Source organism: Psittacula echo, assembly GCF_963264785.1.
Source record: "Psittacula echo genome assembly, chromosome: 6".
Classification (NCBI taxonomy): Eukaryota; Metazoa; Chordata; class Aves; order Psittaciformes; family Psittacidae; genus Psittacula; species Psittacula echo.
The window spans coordinates 28,310,355-28,334,577 of record NC_137743.1 but is presented as its reverse complement, the minus strand read 5'-3'; the positions used below and the strand labels follow the sequence as shown (position 1 = coordinate 28,334,577).

Genomic DNA, 24,223 nt, shown 5'->3' with positions numbered 1-24,223 from the left:
ACCAATATTCAACTTGTCACTGTCATGGCCTATCACAGCTCTGCTGATCTGTCCTGTTTCTGTCTCTTTTTGGGCACTGATCAAGACAGTTAACAAGCCATTTTACCATGAATCTTCTGGTTGCCAAATTTCTCCAGCCCTTGCTTTAAGCCCTTCTCCTGTGCTGTTCTTGCTGCAGTGTCATCCTCAGCCTCACTGCCTGTTTTTCTGCACCTCTATCACATTGTTGACTGGAAGGTCAAGGCAAGACCATTGCACATCCATGCAGTGACTCACACACCAGCCCCATCAGCTCCTCACCAGCTGCTCTGAAGTGTCACCAGAGTCCACTGACTGTGTTGGTGTCATGACAGATCAAGACCAACCACCATTACCAACAAAAAGAAGTAACAACAGACACAAGGAATTATGAAAAAAATTACTTTTTAATGTACAAAAGGTTTATATACAGGTTCAGCATGTTACCTCCATTCTTATGATGTAGAAAACAGCTAAAAATGTTCTTAAGATATAAATTTGACAGAACAATTCACCTACAGTACTTTTAGCAATGATGTCTTCTATACATAATATATACAGTGCTGGAATGGTTATTTTAATACTTTTTCAGTAAATGAAGGAAGACCACCACTGAAAAGTCTGAGAAATCTCAAGTCATTGGAGATTTGGTTTTGCTTTTGTATTTGATCTTTCGCTAATGAGATATCTGTGACGAGGGACTCAGTAGCCATCATTGCCCTATGCAGCTGTTCAAAAAAATCAGATAAGCAGTTGAAGGACACACAAAAGCCTGATCCATTTCAGCACAAGGGATGCCCAGTTGTACTCCAAGCAACCAGGACAACATACAATGTCCCAAAATATGTACTGCCCTTTTTTATAAATGCAAAGGCAAGGGCAAGGTCAGTGACTACAGGAGGATATATACAGCAGACTATAAAACAACCCCTTTAGACACAACTTTCATGGGAGACACAAGCAAACAGCCAGACACCTTGCTCTGCTTTCCTGTCCTCATGCACCCAGGACAAGAGTCATGGGGGCTTTGAGGGGTGAAGGGAAGAGGTGAGCGAGTCCTGTGTGCACCCTCTGCATTTGGCATGAGGACGGGTGAGACTGCAGGATGCAGCTCCCTGAAACAGCCGTACCCAGGGCTACCTGGCAACAGCTCTGTCCCAGTCCACCACTGCCAAGCATGGTTGCTGGTGTACTGGTATCACAAGGTTTGCCTGGAGGTAACATACGGCATTTTCATGCCAGCCCCTGGTGATGCTTTGAAGAGTGAGCCTGACATCAGTTTGTGCAAAAGGAAAACAGCGACACCAGAAAGCACCTCTATAGAGCTGTCCCTGTTCTGTGCAGGGAACAGAGGCAGATGGAAGTGAGAACACCACATACATATGGAGGGAGGAGGGGATACAGGAAGGGGAAAGTGAAGCTTGTCTAGTTAAACTGTGAGAACCTGGGGAGGGATGTCACACTTGTTCCCTGCCCTTCAACATATGGGATACGAAGCACTGGATGCTACCAAAGCAGGATGAGGAGAGCTGTCTTGGTCCAATCCAGTCGGAAGTTAAGCAAAGCCTCCTTTCCAAGCACATGCACCCCACCACTTATACCTTTTGCCTAATGACAGTAAAAATAAATAATGCAACTAAGACTTAATTCAGTGCCAGACAGGATGAGTCTGAAAACAGCTGGTCATTATTACAAGCAGTTATATTTTGGTGGAGGATTTGGCTTCAGGAGGTCCTTAATCTCCCATCTCTTCCCCAAGGACATTTCCAGGAGATTCTCACTGACCAAACTACTATTTTGACTCAAATACCTGTTTTGCCATTACCCAGATGTTTCCTTACACTGTAGGCTGCAGGTGCAGTGCTGAATGGAACCAGGCAGGGTATAAAGAGTATATATGTACTGTAGCACAAAGCACTAGCCTAACTAGTGTCCTGGGCTTTCCATGGTGTATTTTTTTGATACAGCAGCTCTTGTGGCACATGTTAATGTAGCACTGGGTGCATGCAACGAGTGTCCTTGTAGGGCAGCGTGTATTAGCTCATGCTTGGCCTTGCATCAGTGCGGCCACGTGCCTGTTGCGTGCACGGAGCCCAGGCAGAGCCCTGCATAGAGCATATTACACAGACAAAACCTGGACAGATAAACCAGCTCTCACAATGCTGCCACAGTGCTGACCAAGCTGAAACGATCATAAAATTCTCTAAATCACCATCACTTTTGTATGTGAGCACCTCAACATGGAAAACCCAACAGAAAGTGAAGCCGTTGCAAAGCTGCACAGGGATATGGTAATGCATGCTTCAGAGATCTGACATTACAGATGCATGCGGGGCCCCCGCAGAAAGTCACTGTGCTCAGAAGGCGCAAAGTTATGCGTGTGTGTCAGTCTGCACGCTGGAGCCTTCTTGCCACGGGGGGATTATCTCCCAGTGATTTCTGTTCCCAGGCCTCTGCTCCACTCTGCACATGAGATAAACCACGTTGTAAACACATCTGATCAAAGTGTGCATTCACCTTTTATGTGTCTCATCAATGTGTCTTTCCACTGTTTTCTCAGAAACACCACTATGTTTTTATAAATGTACATTTTATATATGCTTCTGGCAATACACTATGTTTGATTTTTGAAGGAAGAGAGAGGCCTCAGCTACTTAGCAAGAAAGCATGGTAAGGCACTTTGCTGAGAAGCTGTTTGGAATCAATGCTCTTTGCAAGGTACAAAGGTATTTACGGTATAAAACAATACTGCTGGCAGAGGGCTTGTCTGGAGACGTAACTGAACTCTACTCTCATCTGAGCAGAATACATAGTATGGCTTTTATTCTGATCAAAACCACATCCTCCCATTTCTTTCTGGGGTGGGTTGAAAATGTGAGGTTTTGCAAACATAACTAAGGGAAAATGGTGGGGAGTGCTATTTACAGGGCTGCTGGGGAGGGAGGGTTTCATCTCTAACCACGCTCATGCTGTCTCCTAGCTTGGTGGTGATACCATTCAGTGCTCTGCGAAACCAAGCCAGAAAATAATACTAGAGGTGCACCCATGTGGTGCTGAACCGCCTGGATATAGTTTACATAATTTTGTACAGAGACTTTAAAAAAGAATTATTTTGAATCCCTTTAATGTATTTAATACTTATAAAAAAACCCCTATGCTATTGAAACAGATTATTTTTGAAAAGCACATTCATAAAACTGCTTCATGCAGAGCCCCTTAGATAGCGCTAAGGCTTTGTGCTTTACTGTTATGACATCATGTTTAGAAATTTACTCTCTTCTGCCAGCGTGGTTAGCATAGAGCTCATATCACCTATTGCCATATTGCTTATTCCCGTGGGCATGGTGGGCAGTGTTAGAGAGTTTCGTGGAGTTGTCAGGCGAGAGGAGTTCTGGGAGAGGTTCTGCAGGATGCTGGGGCTCAGGGTTCCTGACATCAGGCTCGAATGATCCCCATCGTCCATGATGGCATCAAAATCTATCTGGGGCGGCTCAAGACCTTGCGAGTCCACCGTACTGGACACCTGGTTCGCACCCGGGGAAGGCAGAGTGGTCGGCTTGCTGTTCAGCACGCACTGCTGCTGTCTGACCCGGCAGTCCATGTGATTATCGAAGCTGCTGTTCTGTTCGTACATGTGGATTTGACCGTAATAGTACATCAAGTTGTTTTCCCTTGTGCCATCCGTGCACTGCTGGGCTGGTGCTGGCAACATGTCACTGGTTCTTTCATGCATGGCCTCTGCTGTCTCCTGGCCCGGGCTGATATTGTTTGTAGGGTGCGGAGTTCTCACGTAGCCCAGCTGCTGCACAGTGCGGAGGCCTCGGGATCTGTTGGCTGGACTGGGCTCTGGCGGAGGATGAGGCTGGACCATGCCGGGTGCATACACCTGTGCCACTGAGCCCATCATGCTCTGCTGAAGCTCAAAGCTGGGCTGGTTGGAAGTCATGATGGGCTGATGAAAGGACTCCTGAGCCATGGGGAAGTTCAGGTGGGTTGCCTGAGCTGAGTAGCTCTGCTGACTCGGCTCATGCATGACCTGGCCCATCATTGTGCGCTCGCTGTTGCTACCAACCATTAAAGAAGGATCAGTCACCATATCCATTTGCTGAGGGTGCAGGTGGGGTCCAGACTTTGCTGCCATGCTATTACAAGAAGGAGCAATCTGATTTGGGTTGCCACTAACTGCACTGGGGCTCAGCATCTGATGAGGTTGGTTATACCCAGTGTGCAAGCCCAGATCAGGGTTCATACCAGTGCCTAGGCTCATTGGCTGCTGCCGCAGCTGCATACAGTTCAGCCTTTGGCCATCCATGCTCACATTTCTTTGCATAAAGCTCTGCTGTGTTACATTCAAACTGTTCTCCGGCAGCTGCATCTGCTGCTGGTTGTAGTTCTGGTACTGACCAAAGTTCTGCTTCTGCTGGACCACTGCTAAGTTCCCTTGTGAAAACTGTTGCTTCGACTGATTAGACATCATATCAACTGTACCTGAGCTGACTTCATTCCACTGGACCGGCATGTTATTTTTATTCATGTCTGAGGAAGCGTCAAAGCTCATGGGACACTCTGCCATCATGGGTGCCAAGTGACTCATGCTCGCCTCAGCCACAGCCATCCTGCGCTGGCCGGGCAAGGCTGGAGGAGGCAGCTTCCCGCTTCCCTGGAAGCTCTGCACCTCGTTGCTATACCCCATGGAAGTGCTCTCAACTGCTGTCCCATTGCTCTGGGATTTGATGTACTGCACCACGTCATCTGGCAGCATAATGTCATCATCTCCGATGGGCGCCTCCGTCTCCCCGGACATGGCCTCCATGGCAATGTTTTCGCTGATGCTCAGCGGCCGGGGTGAGTAGGTGTGCCGGGGCAGGCTCCCGTCCGACCGCCCGTAGCTCTGGAGGCCAAAATTCCTCCTGTCTGTGGGGTGTGGAGGATGGAAGGGGTTCATGCTGCTGGTGCTGTTGAAGCGGTGAACTCGTGAGAGGGCCTGGGGGTCTCCAGCAGGTCTCCTCACTGGGTCACTTGCCCGCCTCGTGCAGTTGCCCGGTACCTCGTGGGGAAATGCAGCAGCTGATGGGTAGCCATAGGTGTTACCATCGCTGCAACGCCTGGGTCCTGGAGGGAGGCGGACGGAGGGCAAGGTGGGGTCTGGTCCATCCATTAGTGAGATCCTGTTCTTCAGGGTCATCCTCTCCATGTTTGGCAGGGGAGTTGGGGGAGGGCCCCCTGTGGCAGCAGCGTACTTGGCTTTCAGCCTATAGTGCTGAGCTGGTGTGAGGTTCAGCAGACCTGGCATGCTGCTGCACTGGCTTGCCTCGCTCGACCGACGGGAGGCGTCTGTCGAAATTGGGTCATAGGAGTCAGCAGAGCTCGTGTTATTGGGACGGTGCCCAAGCTGCGAAGCCTCGCTGGAACGGCGGCTGGAGAAGTAGGGGGAGATCCCTGATGATCTGCGGCTGACGGTGTAGGCAGAGCTGATGGTGCTTGTTGTGCTATCACGGCGCTCGTTGAGTTGGTTCAGCATCGTAACCTCATTGACAGACAGCTCCATTATTCTGGGATTAGGCAGTGTAGCAGAAGAACCACCACTATTTTCTAGAATGGAGCCTGAGAGAAAGGTTACAGGGAAGAAAAGGTTCAGTTAGCTGAGAAATTTCACTTGGTAGTGTTCTTAGTGCCAAATACAGACACACAAAGCCAACCCCACATATTTTATTGAAACGACAGTGAATTTCATCTGCTGCCAGTGAATTCAAAGCTTCTTCTCCAGCATTGTGTCCATGCACAAAGAGCAAGAAGGCTGGGGGAGAAGACAAGAAGTACCTGCTGCAGAGTCTTTGCAATGTGTACCCCATTGATACTCAGCTGCTGAGGAAGTGCCTCCACATGGGCTTCTCTTAGAAGGAAAATGTAGGACTGGTGTGAACAGAGACAGAGGGACAGCACATAGCTACAACCACAGCTGCTCAACCACAGCTGCTCACCAGGACAGACGCACAGCAGTCAGGGATAGGAGGCTGAGAGCCCAAATGTTGACATTCAAAGGCTTTTCCCAGGGTACACCAAGAAGCTCCAATATACTAAGCCCCAAGGTTTAGTATAACCCAGGCCCTATGCCTTGGGACTTCTTGGCAAAGCTAGAGGACCACTGAAGGGTTCATAAAAATGCCTTTATCAGGAATCCCCAGCCAGGGGGAAACTAGCATATAAAGCTGTAGGCAACAGCCAGGAGCTCTCAAAGTGGCAAAGGGCTTGTCTGGATTGCTGCTGTGCTCCAGCAGTCTCCTAGGAGGCATATTGGCCCTGGGGGAACTGTTACTGATGGAACAAACCCAAGCAGTTTTGCGCCTGCCGCTACGACAGTGAGGACAGCTGTGGCTGGGTCCTGGGCAAGCCCGGAAACATGGACACCACCACCTCTGACTCCCTTCATATCATAGCTTCATAGCACTCAGCATCTGGGCTTCTGTTGCACATCACCAGATGGCTGTGCTTACACCCAAGTTCTGCATTTTACCTGACGTCTCTATCTAGCAAGAGCTGACTCAGAGGCAATAAGAAATCATCCTCCTCCAGGGCAGACTCTCGGTTATGAAACCTGAGTCAGACTCTGGAGGGTTCCTATGGCACATGGCCCACACCCAGCGCTTACCATTTCCTGAGATGGGAGGCAGCTTGGTGTTTCTGGCTTGTGGAGCTGGGCTCACCCATGAGCAGGAATCCTTAACTGTCTTGAGTTTCTCTTTCTTCAGCTGTTCAAGCCGTTGCATCGTCGTCATGTGTTTCCTCAGGTGCAGGCTGACTGTCGGATTACCAGATGAGACTGTTGAGTCCACAACAGGAGCATTGTCATCCAGCGCTGTCAGATCTCCCAGACTTCCCCCACTGTGCATGTTCATTTCTACTCCACTGTCATTGTTGTTGGTGCTGCCAAGGGGTGACGGTTCACTGCTGCACGACGACTGGCCACCAGGACTGGACTGACACATCTTGGGGAAGAAAAAGAGAGGAAGTTGGGCAGGTGGAAAAATTGATGGAAAGAAACCAGCAGCCCAACATCCCGAGAAGGCTCCACATGCTGTGCCCTATCGCAGGCTCTCCCCTCTCTTGTTACCTTTCCCTGCTGCAGAATCTCAGCTCTACCAGAGGGCAGGGGCACCTTCCCTCGGGTTGGAGGGCAGGGCAGAATCCCACAGCTAGAAAAACTATGGTAGATTCAACTGGAGGATGGAGAGAATCCAAATGCTGTTCTTCCAAAAGATTAAGGACAGATGCTTCTCGAAGAAAATCATCACGTTATCTGGTTGTGCAAAGTATATTGCAGCAAGCACCAGCTTATCTAACATAAGATCAAGGCCTAAGTATTTCAGACACAACATATTTCTGTCTTTAAAATACCCTAACATATAATTAGGTTAGCTGACAAACTTCCCAGTCGGATAAAAACTTGGTTCACTCTTTGCAAACTCCCACTTGCAGATAAGGCAGATAAGCACCATAAATATTTATTTCATTTACATTAGGAATTGCATATCACATTGAATAGTTTATTTGCAGCAGACACTAAATGGTCTGAACTTGCTGATACCAGACAGGATGCCTTGGCTTCTCTGCTCCAGGCCCATGCTCCAGCAAAAAATGGGAGTGCTGAAAAGGCAATGTACTTTGCCCCAAGCCAAAGTGGGAGTGCAGGGTGATGCAGTGTTTTACTTTGCTCTGTAGCAGCCCCTATGGGCGGGGCTGACTGGTTCTGATGGCCTCATTGCCCTTAAATCTGGATGATAGAGATTGCAATCCCAGGATTTAATAGCAAGTTGTGATGCTGGAAGAAAGCTGTCAAAGGGAATCCTCAGGCACTGTGTCCTCCCCCTTTCTGCAGTCAAGCAGTTATCCCCTGCCCCTCCCCACTGCTCCCCATGCCTCTGCCTGCACCCTGCAGGGGTTAGCTGGAGACAGAAGGTCTGCAGGAGACCATGCTTTATACAGCTATTTTAATACAAAGGATTTCTTTGCTCACCTTAGTACCGACTGTCCTTAGGAAGGTAGAGTAAGGAAGGGTAAGTGGGAATAAAGAACAGGTTGTTAGGACAAAGACAGCAGAAACAGAAAGGACCATGTTAGTAAAAAGAGGAAGAGGGGAGAGCAGAATACAACACAAATTGCCAACATTCCCCCTCCCCCTCCTGTACCCCATCTCCCCTGCCTACCCTTTTTTGGGGCCCAGATAAAAAACCCTAGGAGAGACTTCCTACCCATCTCCATCTGTCTGGGATGAGACCCAAAGATGGGTCAAAACAATGGGCCTCAGAGTGATATGAACCAGTGAACATCTCACTCCTACCACCACCCTGACCTTAACCAGGAAACAGGAGTTGGACAAGGGCCTGACAGGTCAGATGATGCCTGTTAGATGTGCACAAGTAAAGTACACAGCTCTGGATGGGGAGAGCTGACAGGGATATCTGACTCACGGCCCTGCTGCAAGAGAGATCGCTTGACTGCAACCCCGGGAGCACAGAGCCCTAGGAAAACAAACTCACACCTTCAGAGAAACAGGGTGGGGAGCAGTGATTGTGTCCATGTTTTCATAGTTAAAAACCAGCAAAACACATGGAGGAAGAGTATTGGAGAGAGGTTATTCTGTCCAGTGGTTCTCACACTCAGTCTTTGTAACCCAATACAGAGCCTCATCACAGTAAAACTGTTCCTTCAGTCATTTAGAGACACTTTAGATGTGAAAATAAACAGTTCCTTCCCAAATGAAACATGCTGCTCATTAGTAATTTGTCCAGCAACACCTCCCTTAACATTTTTGAGAAAAATCTTTGTAGCTTCAGGGCATGTTGTTTCACACGAATAACAATCTTTTAGCCTGGATACAAATCAACAAAATATGTACTTTGGAGCTCAGAGTCCTTCCAGCGCTAGTGAGAAGTCTGGGGACTATGGGAACACCCTCCTTTGCAGGTTAATGTCTTTACTGCTGTATCCAGATCATACCCTGCCCCACTCTAAGCCGGTGCAGCAGACCAGAACTTCTGAGTATGAATGTGAAGAGAAACATCAAAAGGCAAAAGTGACTTGCGTGCTGCAATGATCCATCTCCTCCACCAGCAGTGGTGTGCTGAGGAGCAGGTGGGCTTCCTGTATGGGGTGAAAGAGACTTGAATGTGTTTGGACCCATCACTGTACACACCTCATTAGCACAATCGACCACACAATTGCCTACTAAGAAGGTGCTGTAATGGCCAGGAGGCTGATAAATGGCCTTTGCTTCTGCTGGTGGTCACTCATGGGGCTGTAAAGCGCGACCACAGTTGACTGCAAGCCTGTACTCTGTGGGCCACAGCATTGCGCCCATATTTATTCCTGGTTTCACTTCCCTGCCTCATCATCCCACTACAATTTTCTGTGGCAGTTGGGAGTTGTGTGCTCCTGTAGACTACAGTACTCCTGCACTTTGAGCAACCTGCTGTAGATGACCTTGCTGGAGCAGTGAGGTTGGACTAGACAATCACAAGAAGTCCCTGCTAATCCCAGAGATTCTGTGCTTCTGAGTATGGAATTGAAATTGTTTTAAGATCCCAACAAAAGCAAACCAGTTACTTTTATTCCCACTGGCTTCATCAGACAGCCCACAACAAAGTTGTGCCAGGAAAACTGCTGTGCAGCAGCAGCCTGGAAAGAAAACCAGTGAATGACACAAGGAGGAGGAGAAAAGGGACCACTTAAGCCAGGACTTCTGCTTCAGCTGTTGCTCAGTTTAAATTGGTGAGGTAAGTAAAGCTCATTTGACCACAACACTCTTGAGTTTTACCAGCTTTAACAGCACAGGGAGGTCAAGCTCAACACTGGGCATCACATGGCCCCCATGACTACAAGGGTGAGAATTTGTGATGCTGGGCAGGAAGGCACAAAATGTACTGAACTGTGCTCTGACTTGCAGCTTCATCTTCTGGACATGAACGCTAGGGTGTTGGCAGGTGAAGGGCAACTGCCCCTAGAGGTAAATGGCATGCAAATGCTTCATGCCCCCATTGCGTTGGAGAAACTAGGAGCTGTGTCATTTCTGCCAAGAGCAACTGCTCTTACCACAGAATTCTCTGTCTTTATCGTTTTGACTTGTAAGCAATCCTCCATGCTCCTTGTGGTGCTGTTGGCCTCAGGGCTCTCCTCTGAAACCTTGCTGCTCTGCTTGGCGCTTGCCTCGTTGTCCCCATTTTCCTTGAGTGGAGGTGGCCTTGGGTGAACATCATTGCGCTGCTTCTTTGTGACGTGGGCATCAGGCCCGTGCACGGTCTTGACGTGTTTCCTGAGGGAGCTAGGGTCTGTGTACCGCTTTGTGCAGCCAGGGATTTTACAGACGTAGGGTTTCTGTCAATAGAAGCAAATATTGGGTTATATTTAGAACAAGTCCAAATATTCCAGTGTATGGGCCAAGCAAATACAATGAGCATAGCAGCTGGCAGCAGCAAAATGTGGAGCATTTGCTCTGCAGGATTCTGTAAGACTGGGATCTCTAAGATGTGATATATGGACTGCTGCTGATCCACACAGACCTGGCCAGTCATTTTATGTTGGCTGAACACCTTGTTTTCAGTTTCTGGATTAAAAGACAGCTAAGAATTCAGAAAATATTTCCCTAATATTACTTTCCGTGTATGTGTTTGCTTGGGTGGCCACAGGAATGTTTCCTGATTATGGATGTGAGAGAGGTGATGTGGGGACTGAGCAGAACACATTCTCTCTGCTAAGGTGGGGTCTACACCGAGAAAATGTCTGAGATCTTCTGGCTGATAGAATTCCAGGGAAACCAAGCCAGACTGGATTCACCCTACCCAATCAATCATACCACTCCAGCACCTGTCACCTTGAAATCTGTTATTGTGCAAAACAAACCACAGGCATGCAGTGCTTTTTTCAGACGACAGCACTCTAGTCCCAAATTCATGAATCATTGATTGCCACAGGAAAACAAGGCTGAAGCCATGCTTCTGAAAGCAGAAGTCAGCAAACAGATACTTTTCTTCTTTTAACTTTTTTTTTTTTTATTTTATTATTGAGTTTCCAATTCCAAAGTGTATTAGTGCTGCAGTTGTTAGAGCTGGTGCTGCTGCGCTGGAAGCTCTGAACTCATGACAAGTTCCGCTTTCAGCCTCGCAGCTACTCCAAGTATTTTTCTGCCAATGCACTAGGCCCATGAAAAAAAACAGATGGATGTTGTTTGAAGGCTACCCAAAATGACCATTCCTATCCTCTTTTTTTATCTGTTTTGCAATTTCATCCAGAAGCTTCAGCGTAAAAATACAAAGGATTATATATTCTTTGGAGAAAGCCAGCATCATCACATGAAAAACATTGGAAGTCTGGTTCTTATTCAACAGCATGCTTCCTGACTGATCTTGGCACATCAGTTGAACAAACTAAATCCTCGTAACACTTCACTGATGTAAATATTTAAAAATTTTAAAGCTGGGTGTACCAAAGCATAGAAGGTAAAATAGTTCATTTATGAATCTCATGCAACCTTTTGGACAAGGCATTATAGAAATATTACTGGTGCTATGAAAACCTATTCTAAAGAACAGAACCCCCACCACACATGCTAAATAACTCTACATAAAATAGTTCAAGAATTTTTTATAAAGACCCTTTAAGCACAAAAGTTCTGATTTTTCAGTCACTGGTAATCAGGGTAACACAATCACTGTTGCTTGGACAGCAGACACTCCATCAACATCACTATCCTCTTCATCAGGCCATAGCTCCTGCAAGTGAACTGAGCACAACTGCTTTATTATTGGCATGCCTTCATATATCCCCTGTGTTACCCAGGTTTTGACATCTAATGCAGTGTATGCCCTACTGAAGTTAACAATTTGGATATCTCAGATGCCTTCCTCCTACTCCCATACACATACAACATGACACTTCCTAGGATGGGAGAACTGGAGGCACTCAGCAGAACTGAATTTCTACAATTTTACCCATGTTCAGCTTGAATGGGAAAAAATGTCACCGAGTCTTTGGCTTGCTGTGCATTTGTGCCACTCTTTTGCATATGCACTGGAGACTGGTCATGGAAGGAAAGCATTTTTCCCAGTAGTAACTTTGAAGGTATCCCCTGAAGGGACTCAAATAGTCACTGAAAGTTTAAAATGAAATAACACATAAGACATCTCAGCAGTCACACAAAAGCCAGTGTGGTAATATATCCCAAGCCTTGAACTGCAGCATGTTTGGACCATACACCTATATTCTATTAAAGAACAATGGAGACAAATACAGGGAACCTGGAACTTCCCCCTTAGAGGACTCATGAATGACTAACTCTGAAACTGTGGTGTATCCCATGTAAACACTGCCAAGCTGAGGGAAATATTTAGTAGGTAGCTAGGAACCACAATAGAGTAACTGATGGGTAATGTGAAATTTTCACAGTCACAAACTCCTGCTTTGCATCCATGTGGTTTTGTGAGCCAAGGTCTCAGTGCAGTTTGCTAGCCTGCTTGTCATGGCCACAGCTGATTGCAGGACCCTCACTCACCTGGGACTGCTGCCCAATACAATGAGCTTTGCGGAGAGGGATGCCATCTGTTGCAAAGGATCATTTTGTATGTTCCTCAAAAAAAGGGTGTCAAATATATATGGCCCAGAGAACCATTACACACAGCCTCCTACATATCTCCCACAAGTCTTGAGGCATGCTTGTGTTGCATCAAGGAGGATCACTTGGGAAACTGAACCCATCAAAGAAATGACATTTAATAATACAGCCGAAGACAAAATTCTGCATGTAGGGACATGGGGACACCAGGTGGCCCAACAAGAAGAGAATCTCTGGCCTGCCTAGGAAGGATCCTGGAAAAGCTCTAGGGAGCCATGCTCAAGTGATATATGGGCAAAACCCAGCTCACGTACTGCTTCAATGTGCACAAACCGGGCAAAACGAGTCTGTGTTCAGCACTGAAAGTTGTAGTGGTAGGCATGATCCATCCACATGAGAATCCTTAGGGATGAAGAGAGATGTAAAATGGATTTAAGGACAGGAAAAAATGCTGCAGTAAAGGGACTCTTCAGTGGCTTGATTGACTTACTTATTCAGCTTATGAGAAAGAAGATGGAGAGTGACTTAACGCTGTAGTGTGTTATGAGGTAGAAATGGTAATACACTGGACGTTGGATCCAGCTGGAGATAGGTAGAGAAAGCATCCAGGGCTGGAAAACAAGCAATTTCTAATACCTGAAGTGTGAGATTAAATCACAATTGCCTACGTTTCAGAGGAAGAAGCATTAACAGAGAGCAAACAATGTTTTAGTCGAACACCAGTTACTGGGATTGAAGGTTGTTGAGTGAATGGGAGGTTGCACACCTTCTTGGTCCCTCCTGGCCTCAAGGTTGGTGTAGCCTTAAACCAGTCCTAAACTACCCAGTGCCAGTGTGGATATGGATTAATTTTAACCTGTGTCCTGCTGGTGAAGGACAATTCTGATATTTAGGTTCATATCCAAACCAATTAAAGTAACACTGGGATCTGAGTCATTCATTGGGTACATCTCAGCATCACACAGCATGAAAGTGCATCCTAGACTTTGAGTCCTTATTCTGACTCTAACAGAATCTCTGAAATCTAAAAAGCTTTGGTTATCACTGATTCCTGTTATGCCAGATATAGAAAGACTCCCAACAAGCCCTTTGTAGACACAGCATCACTTTGAAAAGCTGTCATCCATATCAATTGTGTTCCATTCTCCAATAGTCTATATTTAACTGTTACAAATTACACTACACACTGAATTCTTCATGGCTGCAAACACTATTAGAACTTTGGAGTGTTGTTTTTTCTTCCCCTGTCAGCTAAGTAGTGGTAATATAAACTTCAATCGTCGGCTGTGGTTGATTGCAACAGACCATCACATGCATTACAATAAAGGCAATTTCCTTTGCTCCGCAACTACTAATAGTAAGTCTTAATTAGCCAAGGTTAACAAAGCATTGCATTGTGCTCTGTCATTGTACATCAAACGATGGAGGGAGTATTATTTCCAGAGCGTCAGGATCCAGAGTAGCAGTTATACTACTGCAAGTCTGCTCCACAGTAATATTAAACACCACATGCACAACTGTACAATCCTATTTGCACTATTAAAAATTACAAATTTGGAAATGCATTTTTTAATTTCCAAAGCCAATTAAAAAGTTCACATACTTTAACATCTGTTTATGATTTCAAACATGGCTTTCATAAATATAAAGCTAATGTGGTCTGGCTCTCCAGCAAAATAAATCCCGTTAAAAAATAAGAAACCTCTCATTACAGTGGGTTTCTTTTTACATGAGTCCAGCGTGTAAAGTGTATGTTTATTGTCAGCAAAATAAAAAAAACCAACCCTCCACTGAGCTGCAGTGAGCCCAGGCTTACCTCATTGGAATGTGTCCTGTTCTGGTGCTTGGCTCTGTCTGAGGCATTGGAAAAGGCTTTATTGCAGCCTTCGTGTTCACAGACATAAGGTTTTTCTCCAGTGTGGGACCTCAGGTGTGTCTTTAAGTTCTCCAGGCGGGAATAGGCTTTGGAACAACCCTCAAACTAAAATAAAAAAACATAAGAGGAGTGATTAATTAACCAGAAAAAATTTATCCTCCCCCTGCTTAAACCCTCCTCATCTGTTTCTCATTCTTTCTTTTTAGCTTCCCTTTAAAGGACTTGTGTTTTAGGGAACAACATCCACTTTGTTGGGAGAACCCACTTCCCTAGGCTGGCTGAGAGTTTCAGCAGTGAGTCACATTTAAGGTGCTGCTCCTTGTTGGGTACTCACCTGATGTTTCAACAAGAGACTCTTTTCCAGCAGGGTTGAACACCCCTCCACTCCTACAAGGGCTCTCTTAGCCCTTCCCACCATCTGTCTGCAGCTAAAACACTCGGAAGCAGAGGACCTCTCCCTCTCACCAGACAACTGACAGCTTCTTGACAGCGTGACCAGCCTTGCAACCTCACTAGCACCAGCACTAGAGATGCCAGACCATTCTCTAACACACAAGCAGAAATCTAGCAAGCTTTGAATTTTCCCAAATTACAGCTTGGGACTACCCTCGGAGGATGCTGTGGTCAGGTGGTCTGACATTACCAGTTTAAAAAACAAGACTCTCAGTCTTGAAGACAGATGGATATTTGGATGACAGAACAGGCCAGGAAGCTTCCTGCTGGAAGGAACCCAGCTGCCCACACAACGAGAAGGAGCAGCTTAGGAAACATGGTGAGGCTTTGGATGATGTAAGTCCTGACACCCTCCGCTCTGGCTGGGCTGGAGGCTTCTGCTTGCACCTGCCCTGTCTGCAGCACGGGAGAGTTTCACCTCAAACCAAGAAAGCCACCTTAAACACTTTTTGACCAAACAAGTGGGAACTTACAAACACTGGAAGAAGTTTAAAGAAATGCAATGCTCTCTTCTAGCTAAATGCTGCACTCACTGTTCAGCTGAGAGCATTGAAAAGTCCATGTTGCACTTCCTATGCAAGCACCTTAAAACATACTCTAAACTTCAACAAGTAGTCTCTTCTGTTGTAATGTATGCAAGCCTCAAGGTATTGTATTTTAATCAGATGACTCAAATGCATCTGCAAGTTCAGTCCAGATGTGACAGGACTTCACATGGCTATCTTGGGTCTTGGCCAGTGAAGAAACTGGTGTCAGAGCAGGACAGATCATGCAAAGTGTCTGATTATCCTGTGGGCAGCTGTGTGGTTTCTATGTGTCCGGAAATCTGGCCCTTTTGGGCTGAGGCCAAAGGCAGCTGCATGCAATAGCAACGGTACCTGTCTCTTTGTGCTCCATGGGCATAGGACTCATCTGCACTGCTAAGGGTCTAGGCAAACATGCAGCCCATGAAACCCATTAAGCATGTGGGCACAGGTTGATCCCATATAACTCTGTTGTGCTGGAAAAGAAGTAGGGTTACTTAAGCTTCATTTTAAGGTCTACAATAGGGATGGTAGACTTCAAGCAAATTTGCTCCACTTTCTTGATATACCCAGTTCTGTTCAATGACAGTAGGGGCAACCTGAAAGAGCTGATTTCTTCCACAGTTTTGTCAGGGTGGGATGTATCATTTCCTTCCAGTATCATTTCCTCAGACAACTTTCATTAGCCATTTGGACCACAGAATATGCCACAGCTTTGAGGTAGTACAGTATAACCCGTTCTTCTCTTGCCCTGTACAAAGAGTCCTTCATAAGTCAAATTGCTTACAGTTACTGAAACACATAATTCCACTTGCTGGAAAACAAAGGGAACTCAGCACGAAGCAACTTATGTGTCCATTCTGGTTTTGATAGATACTGACTCAAAAATGCACAGTTATTAAGAACAAAAGTACAGAGGCCACATTTTCAAATAAGATTCCCTCAGCAAAGCACCCTGAGCATGTTCAAAGCAGTCGTTCCCACTCTTATGTGTGGATTTGATTATGTCAGTGGGAGTTCTGGATGTCATCTGTTGAAATAATCCTTGACAAAATCCCGGGCTGCAATTTGGCTCATCTGCAGCTTTATGTACACCACAAACTTCTTGTTTGAAAGAAATGGCACTTTGAAAAAAGTCACTGACAGACTTGGACAAAGAATGCACTGCCACAGAAGGGCACTGTCTGCAGAGCTGCCATGTATCCCAGGCAATTGGAAACCAGTGGTGTTCCAGTTCAGAGAGAGTTGCTGCAATATACTGCATTTGAAGGACTGCAGTTCTCCAGGAGGCAGAGGATGACTTGAGATTCAAACACACACAGCTTTGCCATTGCTCCAGTTTGACACAACTGAGGCTTGAAAGAAGCAGGACTGTGCAGATGATTGAGTTTTTTCCTGCTCCATTACAGCACTGAAGAAAATTCAGTCCCTGTTGCTTTTTGTCTTTTGAGTCTTTCTATCAGCAATGGCAGGGCTAGACTTTCTCACTGCTTACTTTGTAGCACATCAATGATCAATATCCCTTGATACTTTTAAGGAACACTGGAAAAAAAGGACATAGCCCTCTGCCCCAAGGAGCTTATATTCTGAATTAAATGAACACAGGGCTAGAAGATTGATAAAGGAATCATGCAGCAAGCAAATCATACACATCCTAATATTTGTAAGCAGTAGCTGGGGCAGAGCCAGAGAGGGAGCAGGGCTGGAAGTGACTAACGGAGAAGAAGAGGAGGAAGCTATGGGAGGAGGGCTCAAACATCTGCTGAGCAGAAAGAGAGACTCATCCCTGAGATTCTGGGGAGAGGAACAGCGTAATGCTCCTCCAGCGGAGGAGGTATGAGAAACTGGCAGGAGAAGAAGACGGAGCAGAGGATGAAGGCAGGGATCAAAAGACAGGGATGGACCTTCAGGAGGAAAAAGGGCTGAAGCATATGTGGAAAGAGATGGTGAACACCTCTCCTACTAGTCAATCACAGCCACTAAACTCCACAGCTTGCTTCTCTTTTGTGCCCCCCCCTCAGGCATCCTTGGCTGCCCCATGTCAGAAAGGAGTGCAGTGGCAGACTCCATGTGTGAGGACAGATAAGGTCTTTAATATCTTGAGGTCGAGGTGAGTCCTGCTCTCTCACGTGCCAGATGAACAGTACCCACAGGGCTGAGAGCAAAAAAAATAGCACTCCATGCTCCTTCTCAGGCAGTGTTTAACAGCAGGTACAGTACTTCTTGCATGCAGAAAGTCTGGGGACTGAGATCCTCTTGGAGTTTAAGCACTCAGTGGTTGACCTCATTTCTGGATTAAGAAAGGAGAGGCAGGAGATGTTGGCGCAGCATCCTAGGCTCGATAGAGGCCTGTGTGCACACTCATGCATGTGGATGAGGGAAACTTGCAGTCCCAGAAGCAGCACTGGGTGATGCTGACTAGGGTTAGGTGGTTCCCCACAGTGTGCTGTTACTGGATTTCCTTCTTGGATGTAAACAGTTAAATTGGCTGCTTTTCCACCTTAAATGACTTGTCTTGAGTCACTCTGGATCTCTCAGGTGAACCCATTTTTCCCAGCTAACACCTTGACCACCCTCCTTGACCACTTGCCCTGTCCCCAGGGTGTAACCTGCAAGTAGCTATAACCCACACACAGACCGCTGCACTGGCCCTAAACAGAGTGCCAGCAGGTACCTTGGGAGAGCCCTGCTTGCAGCCATGCCTGTGTCTGCTCACACATTTTTGTGACCACCAAAGTCCAAGGTCCACTTGCCAAGCTGAGATGCACCATATTCCTGCCAGCTCACCGTGCACTTGTGTGGCTTCTCTCCGGTGTGCCTTCGCATGTGTACCACCAACATGTACTGAGCCTTGAAGGGCTTCTGCTCTCGTGTGCAGTCCTGCCAGCGGCAGACAAACTCCTTCTTCTCTCCATGGATGTGATCGTTGTTGATGTGCTGGTAAGAAAGAAGGGAGAAGTAGGTCACTCCTAGAAGAGCTGATGCCAGCAAAACACAGTACAATGAAAGCCTCCACTGTACTTGTGGTCCAGCACTGCACCTGGCTCCCAGGTGCACAGACAACACCAGGGACACAGGAGTCAGCTCTGTGATGTGGTGTGTCCTGCAGGAGAAGGCGCACAGCACCCAGAACACCTAGCACTGGGTCCAAAGCAGCTATAAACATTGCAAAAGCAATGGGCACCCATAATACCAGGGAATGAGAAGCCCTGTTGGTGTCTCTGGAGCTTCCTGATGCCACTGCTGGGAAGGATGACCAAGTCATTTTTGTCTCTGCTGAATCTTCCTGTGCCATATTTATGCAGCTGGGACCCTTTCCTAGGGTGCTGCTGGAGCATGGAGGAGAGGAAGAGACAAGCTTCGGCTGGAATCAATAATCTTAAAGTTTTTTCCAACCCAAATGCCTCTATGATTCTAAGCCTGCTTGTGCACCAGCCCAAACTCCAGCCCTAAGCCACCTGCTGTCCAGCGCTGGCAGCTATCAGGAAATGACAGCATCTGCGAGCTATGAGCCAAGGAAAGCTCGGCGGCCTCAATTACAGCTAGTTATTTGGGTCCCTGAAATCCTGCACTGGGGTGTTGAAAAGCCAGTCCCAGAACGGTGCCTTCCTCCATCCTGGGAGGAAGATGAGAGTTGCTTTTTCCCAGCCCAGGGCAGATGAAGCTCTGCTGAAAACAAACAGAGCCGGAGATGAGACCATCAGCAGCTCTGTTCCCGTGGCAGCCCTGTCTCTCTGAATAGGGTCTTGCTGCCAAAAATAATGCCTGTCCTTGCTCCTGTGTTTTCAGCAGACATTCCCTGACAGGAAATCCTAAAATAAACCACTTTGGGTTTGGGGTTTGTTTTTTTTCTATTTTGTGCTGAGATTTTTTTCCAGGCCCCGCCTTCATCTCCCTGGCCAGGGCCAGGCACACATGTTGTGGCTTGGGATGAGCCTTTCTTGGGGTGGTGAGCCAGCATGAGGACACAAAAACACATTAAAACAGAATCACTGACCTTCATGGTCCCAGCTAAATCCAGCCCCAGTCTTTTGTGTGTTGTGGCCCAATCTTGGGGACAGGGACCTGCTGCCTGGGGCACCAGGTCTACCCAGGGGCAGGAGAAGGTGCATGGTGGTCAGCTGGTCCATCAAGCACCACAGTTAAACACTGAGAGCCAAAGCTGCATGTGGGAGGGTCAGGGGAGGCTGGGTTTGGAGCTCAGCTGCCTGTAGTTCTGGTTTTATAACACAACACTGGTGCGAGATTTTAGCCTCAGACAGTGGAAATCTGGTGAACTCCCCAGGAGACCATGGGCACACTAAACCACATCCAGACCAGACTGGGAAGATACTTCTCCTGGCTCTGTTTGTGTGGAAGTCAGTCCGACTTACAACCAAGACTACGCATGACAATGCTAGGGGCTGGGGAGTACACAGGCTCACTGTTTGGTCCTGTTTGGGCCAGAGTAAGACACATTTATGGGAGGGGGACTGCAGCCTCCCTTCAGGCCGATTAACTCACTGGGCAACATCTACTTCCCATCACACAGTGGAGGAGCAGTTGCACAACTTACCATTCTTCAGCTACGGCTCCATAGACCTCATCAAATCCCCACTTGGCTGGAGGCTTTGCTTAGGTTTCTCTCAAATTAAGTGTGACCTTTGAGGCTGGGAGAAGCTGTGCTGCTTGCAAAAATATGTCCTCACTCCTGCTGTTCCCCATTGACACTTGCTTTTCTTACAAGCACGCTGCCCACTGTGTATGGAGAATGGACCCTGCACACCCATGTACTTTGCTCTGCAGACAAACTAGTTTTTCCATGCATGGTGGGATGCCACCTTCTCAGAAGTTGGCCCACGACATCTGTATTTCATTTTCATGTATATTTTGGGCATCCCAAATCCACAACCCCATGTTGCTCGTAACCATAGTACAGAAGCCTCTGTTTTTATAACCTTCCAAATGTAGGAAAATCTTAGACATTCTTTTAAATATTTTTCTTTGGGTTTTCTCTGGAAATAAATTGTGCTGAGGTGCCTGGATCTGCCCTGCACTTTGCTCTGGGTAGAGTTAAAGAGTTTTTCTTATGTCTGAGAGGAAAACACACAAATACTGCCGGACAAATATGAGCACAGCCCATCTGACAGGGCTGCTTGTGGTTTAACCCCAGAAAAGCAACGCCCTGTGGCATGCAATATGCAACCCATCAAGCACCTTATCACTCACCTGGCTCTGAAAACCATTTCCAAATCTGTTTGTACTCAAGGACTTTCTGCACTGAACCACTGGCAGAGGTGGGCAGGCGCTAGCCTTAGATGGATGAAGAGCACATCCCCAAATTATCATTTAGAATGTGGTCCCTCGAGGCTAAGATAATGTTCATGTGCAGAGCTTGGGGAAATGGAGACTAATGCCTACTTTGTGGTGTCTAAACATGACTAAAATGAAGATATATGAAAAAGGGTGAGAGCAGACATGAGCCTTCAGGAAGAAGACTACACATCAGTCACACATGGGTGGCCGTTAGCAGGCTTGGAGCCTGGCTGAGGCAAGGAGCAAAAGGCTAAAGGGAAAGGAGAAGGTAGCAGATCCTGCCACAAAATTTGCTTATTCCAACATTTTGCTGCAAGCAGCAGCATTGCTGGGGCTGGCGAATTCCCAGAAGCTCTGGGCTGGCTTCAAACAAATGGGGCTCACACCACAGACCCAAAATGAGGACTGGGAGGGTACTGGGCTGGTGACACTACAGGTCTCGGACACAGATCATGTCTGATTTCACAGGCACTCACTCAGAGTATGAGTGATTTGTTGACCCCAGAAACCAAAGGAAACCAAACGGTGGATTCCCAGGTGAAGCAGAGCACACAAAACGTTCTTGGCATTAATTAGAACTGAAAATCCGATTAATGACTTGGTCTGGGGATCCTTCAGAGAGCAGTTTTGACACTGGTTTGGGGACATCTCTGTGATTACAGAAGCCGTATTTCCCAATTTTTTAAAAAATCAACCCATTTTCTATATTTTGTGCCCTGATAGAGACTCTGGAGCATGTCTCCGGACTCTGGAAGTGCTCTATTTTTGTGGGAGGAATTAGCTTAGCAGGTTAATGGCCCCTGAGAGATATGGCTCCACAGTTCATGTCACAGCAGCATAAAAGACTTTCACGGCTTAAACAAGGACTGAGGACAGTATGGGCGATCCCTGACCCACCGCTAGTGTAGGTGCATGGGGAGGCTCAGCAAATACGATCAGTGAAGACGGAAGTGCTCAGGCCCCTTCCTCATTTTCTGATCAGGTCCTCTGCACACAGCCTTCTGTCACTGGGTTGTGCATGAGGGAGACCGAAACTGCAGCCTCAGCAGCTGAGAAGAGAGCACATCAAATAATCTATGAAAGGCTTCTTGCAGCTAAACTCGGGAGCAGTGACCTGCTTTGGCAGTGTTTACACACCATGTCTCTGATTTGCACCTTTAGTAGCTCCCAGAGTGAGCTCTGGCTGTACAGCAGCTAGTGATAAAAAATGAGGACAAGTGTAAAGAAACCCAAATTTATCACTGGGGTTTCCTCCCAACCATTACTCACATGGACGAGCTGCTCTTGAGTGTCATATTCCTTTGTGCACCCTTCCCAGTGACAGTTCGTCTCATAAATAACCTCAGGCTCCTGTTTACATTCATCCTTATCTAGATCTTCTTTCAGGTCTGTCAGATGCTCCTGCAACACACAATGGCGCATTGTATAAGGTGAACTTCTTTCATCTGAATTCCTCCATCACTCATAGATTACAGGGCAGGTATCAACTGATCACAAAACTGTGCTCATTGTGACAACATAACATCCTTGATTACTGCAAAATAATGAGTTACAGAGTTTTGGTAGAAATGGATCAGAATTAACGACAAGACATGAAACATCCAGAAGCCATGGTCCCAGCAGTGCCTGGCTCCAGTCAGGTAGTGGGCAGTCCCAGGAAAGGCTTTTGACCTTTGGCTGTGTTATTTGCTAGAGCAAAACTTCTAATCTGGAGGCAGTGGGGAAATACAAGCATGAAGAAACCGCAGAGCAGTCAGAGCCTTATGGTTATCAGTTTCTGTTTTCTGCATCTCTGAACAGATGAGAAAATTACACCTAATTCTTATCCAAAGATTTATGCCTGCAGAGTGCTCCACAGGGACAAAGTGGTGAGCCTTCAAAGCACTCCTCTGCGACAGGGAAATTCGGGAAGCCTGAGCAAGACCCAGTGATGAGCAGAGCTCTGGGGGCTCTGGACTCGTAAACAAGTTACTTTAATGCTGGGCAGGCTGTGAGCTCTCTCCTTAACTTCTCTGTCTAGCCATCTCCTCAGTGCTAAATGAAGCACTGAAGACTTTTCTTATGGCTGCTCTGAGGATTAAAGCATGAGCAGCTACACCGTAGTATAACATGCCATATAATTAGTACAATTCAGAGGTAAGGACAACTGTTGGTTCTGCATGTATCAGACACTTCCACTACTGTCACTCAATCAGCAGCCAATATTGGCTTAGTAATTTAGCAATACAAAACCCAGCAGGTTTTGACCCCTTCATTCCTTTTCCTCCCAATTACTACTACTGCCTAGCACAGACCATCCAGCCTCCAGGATGTTACTGACCATACCAGACATTGTTCCTCATGATCTGTTGGCCCTGTAAGTGTGTAGACACAGCAGATCTGCTTCAGACTGCTTCTGACCTGCCTAAACAGACCTATCTGGTTGCCATCTCCTTCCCTACCAACACCTTTGTAATGCCTACTGAGGGGCTGCCATGACTTAATGGTTTAATGGCACTATATGACTTGGGAAGTGAGAGGTACTGTACAAGAGTTCAACAATTTTCATTAAATAGCTCTTGACATACATGCCAGCTGTGACTTTTCAATTCACAAGTTAAGATATGGAGACAAAGAGATTTGCTTTAATTAGCTCCTAATTTAAAAAAAAAAAAAAAAAAAAAATGTAAGGTGGCTCTTGGGACAGGAAACTCTAGTAATTTACAGCAAGATTTCTTGAGATTCAAACTGTATCACAGCCCAGAGCATTAGTCTGAGAAAGTTCAAACAGCAGGTTGGATTTTTCCCCCTGCAATTCCTATTTGGTTGAGCTGTGAACATTATTTGCACATTATTTTTGTTGGACTGTTTCTCTCCAGGCAAAGTGTGGTCCCTGGAAAAGTGAATTTTTCTGCTAAAAAATCTTATTTTGCCGGAATCTTTATATTTTCTTTCGGAAAAATGATATTGAAACAATTTTAATTTATTGAAGAGGATTGCGTAGTTTCATTTCTGTCAAGCTCAACATTAATCTGAATCTGTATTGGAGCTATAGTGATATCACAAGAATACACTAACTCAGGTCTCTCATGGCTGGTGCTCCACTGTGTTCCACAAACCTTGTCTGGATTGCTTTTTTTATAGCACAAGCCATCATGGGAGATACTGTCTGGCCAAGGATTTTAAACACCCAAACCACAACTCATATGAGGTGTTTCCACTACAGTGTTTCCAAAACAAAACACACACATGCATGCTTTTTTGGGAATGGATGAGCTTTATACTCTGCAAAAAATGTATCAGTCAATAATTAACTGATTATAACTCAACTTTTCAGCACAGTCTCCTGCAGAACAGGAATCCCCAAATTTAACAAGTTGCTGTTGCTTAGACCAACTGAAGAGGAGACACCCAGTGCGTTCAGTCTTTTAACCTGTTCTTCTTGCCAAGAACAGGCTGTCTCTCACAAGGTGC

The 24,223-nt window shown here is 46.5% G+C and overlaps 1 protein-coding gene across 2 annotated transcripts in view; it reads right to left on the bottom strand.

Annotated features, from left to right (window-relative positions):
- Positions 1 to 3,265: 3,265 nt before the first annotated feature.
- GLI2 (GLI family zinc finger 2) overlaps positions 3,266 to 24,223 on the bottom strand; it is a gene marked incomplete at both ends in the record, with an annotated part of 141,959 nt that continues 121,001 nt past the window's right edge. For both annotated transcript variants that reach the window (XM_080621493.1, XM_080621494.1), the window contains 6 exons: positions 3,266 to 5,622; positions 6,668 to 7,004; positions 10,108 to 10,389; positions 14,439 to 14,603; positions 18,263 to 18,412; positions 22,040 to 22,171. In XM_080621493.1, the coding sequence (XP_080477619.1) occupies positions 3,266 to 5,622; positions 6,668 to 7,004; positions 10,108 to 10,389; positions 14,439 to 14,603; positions 18,263 to 18,412; positions 22,040 to 22,171 (3,423 nt within the window). The remainder of the gene's footprint in view (positions 5,623 to 6,667; positions 7,005 to 10,107; positions 10,390 to 14,438; positions 14,604 to 18,262; positions 18,413 to 22,039; positions 22,172 to 24,223) is intronic.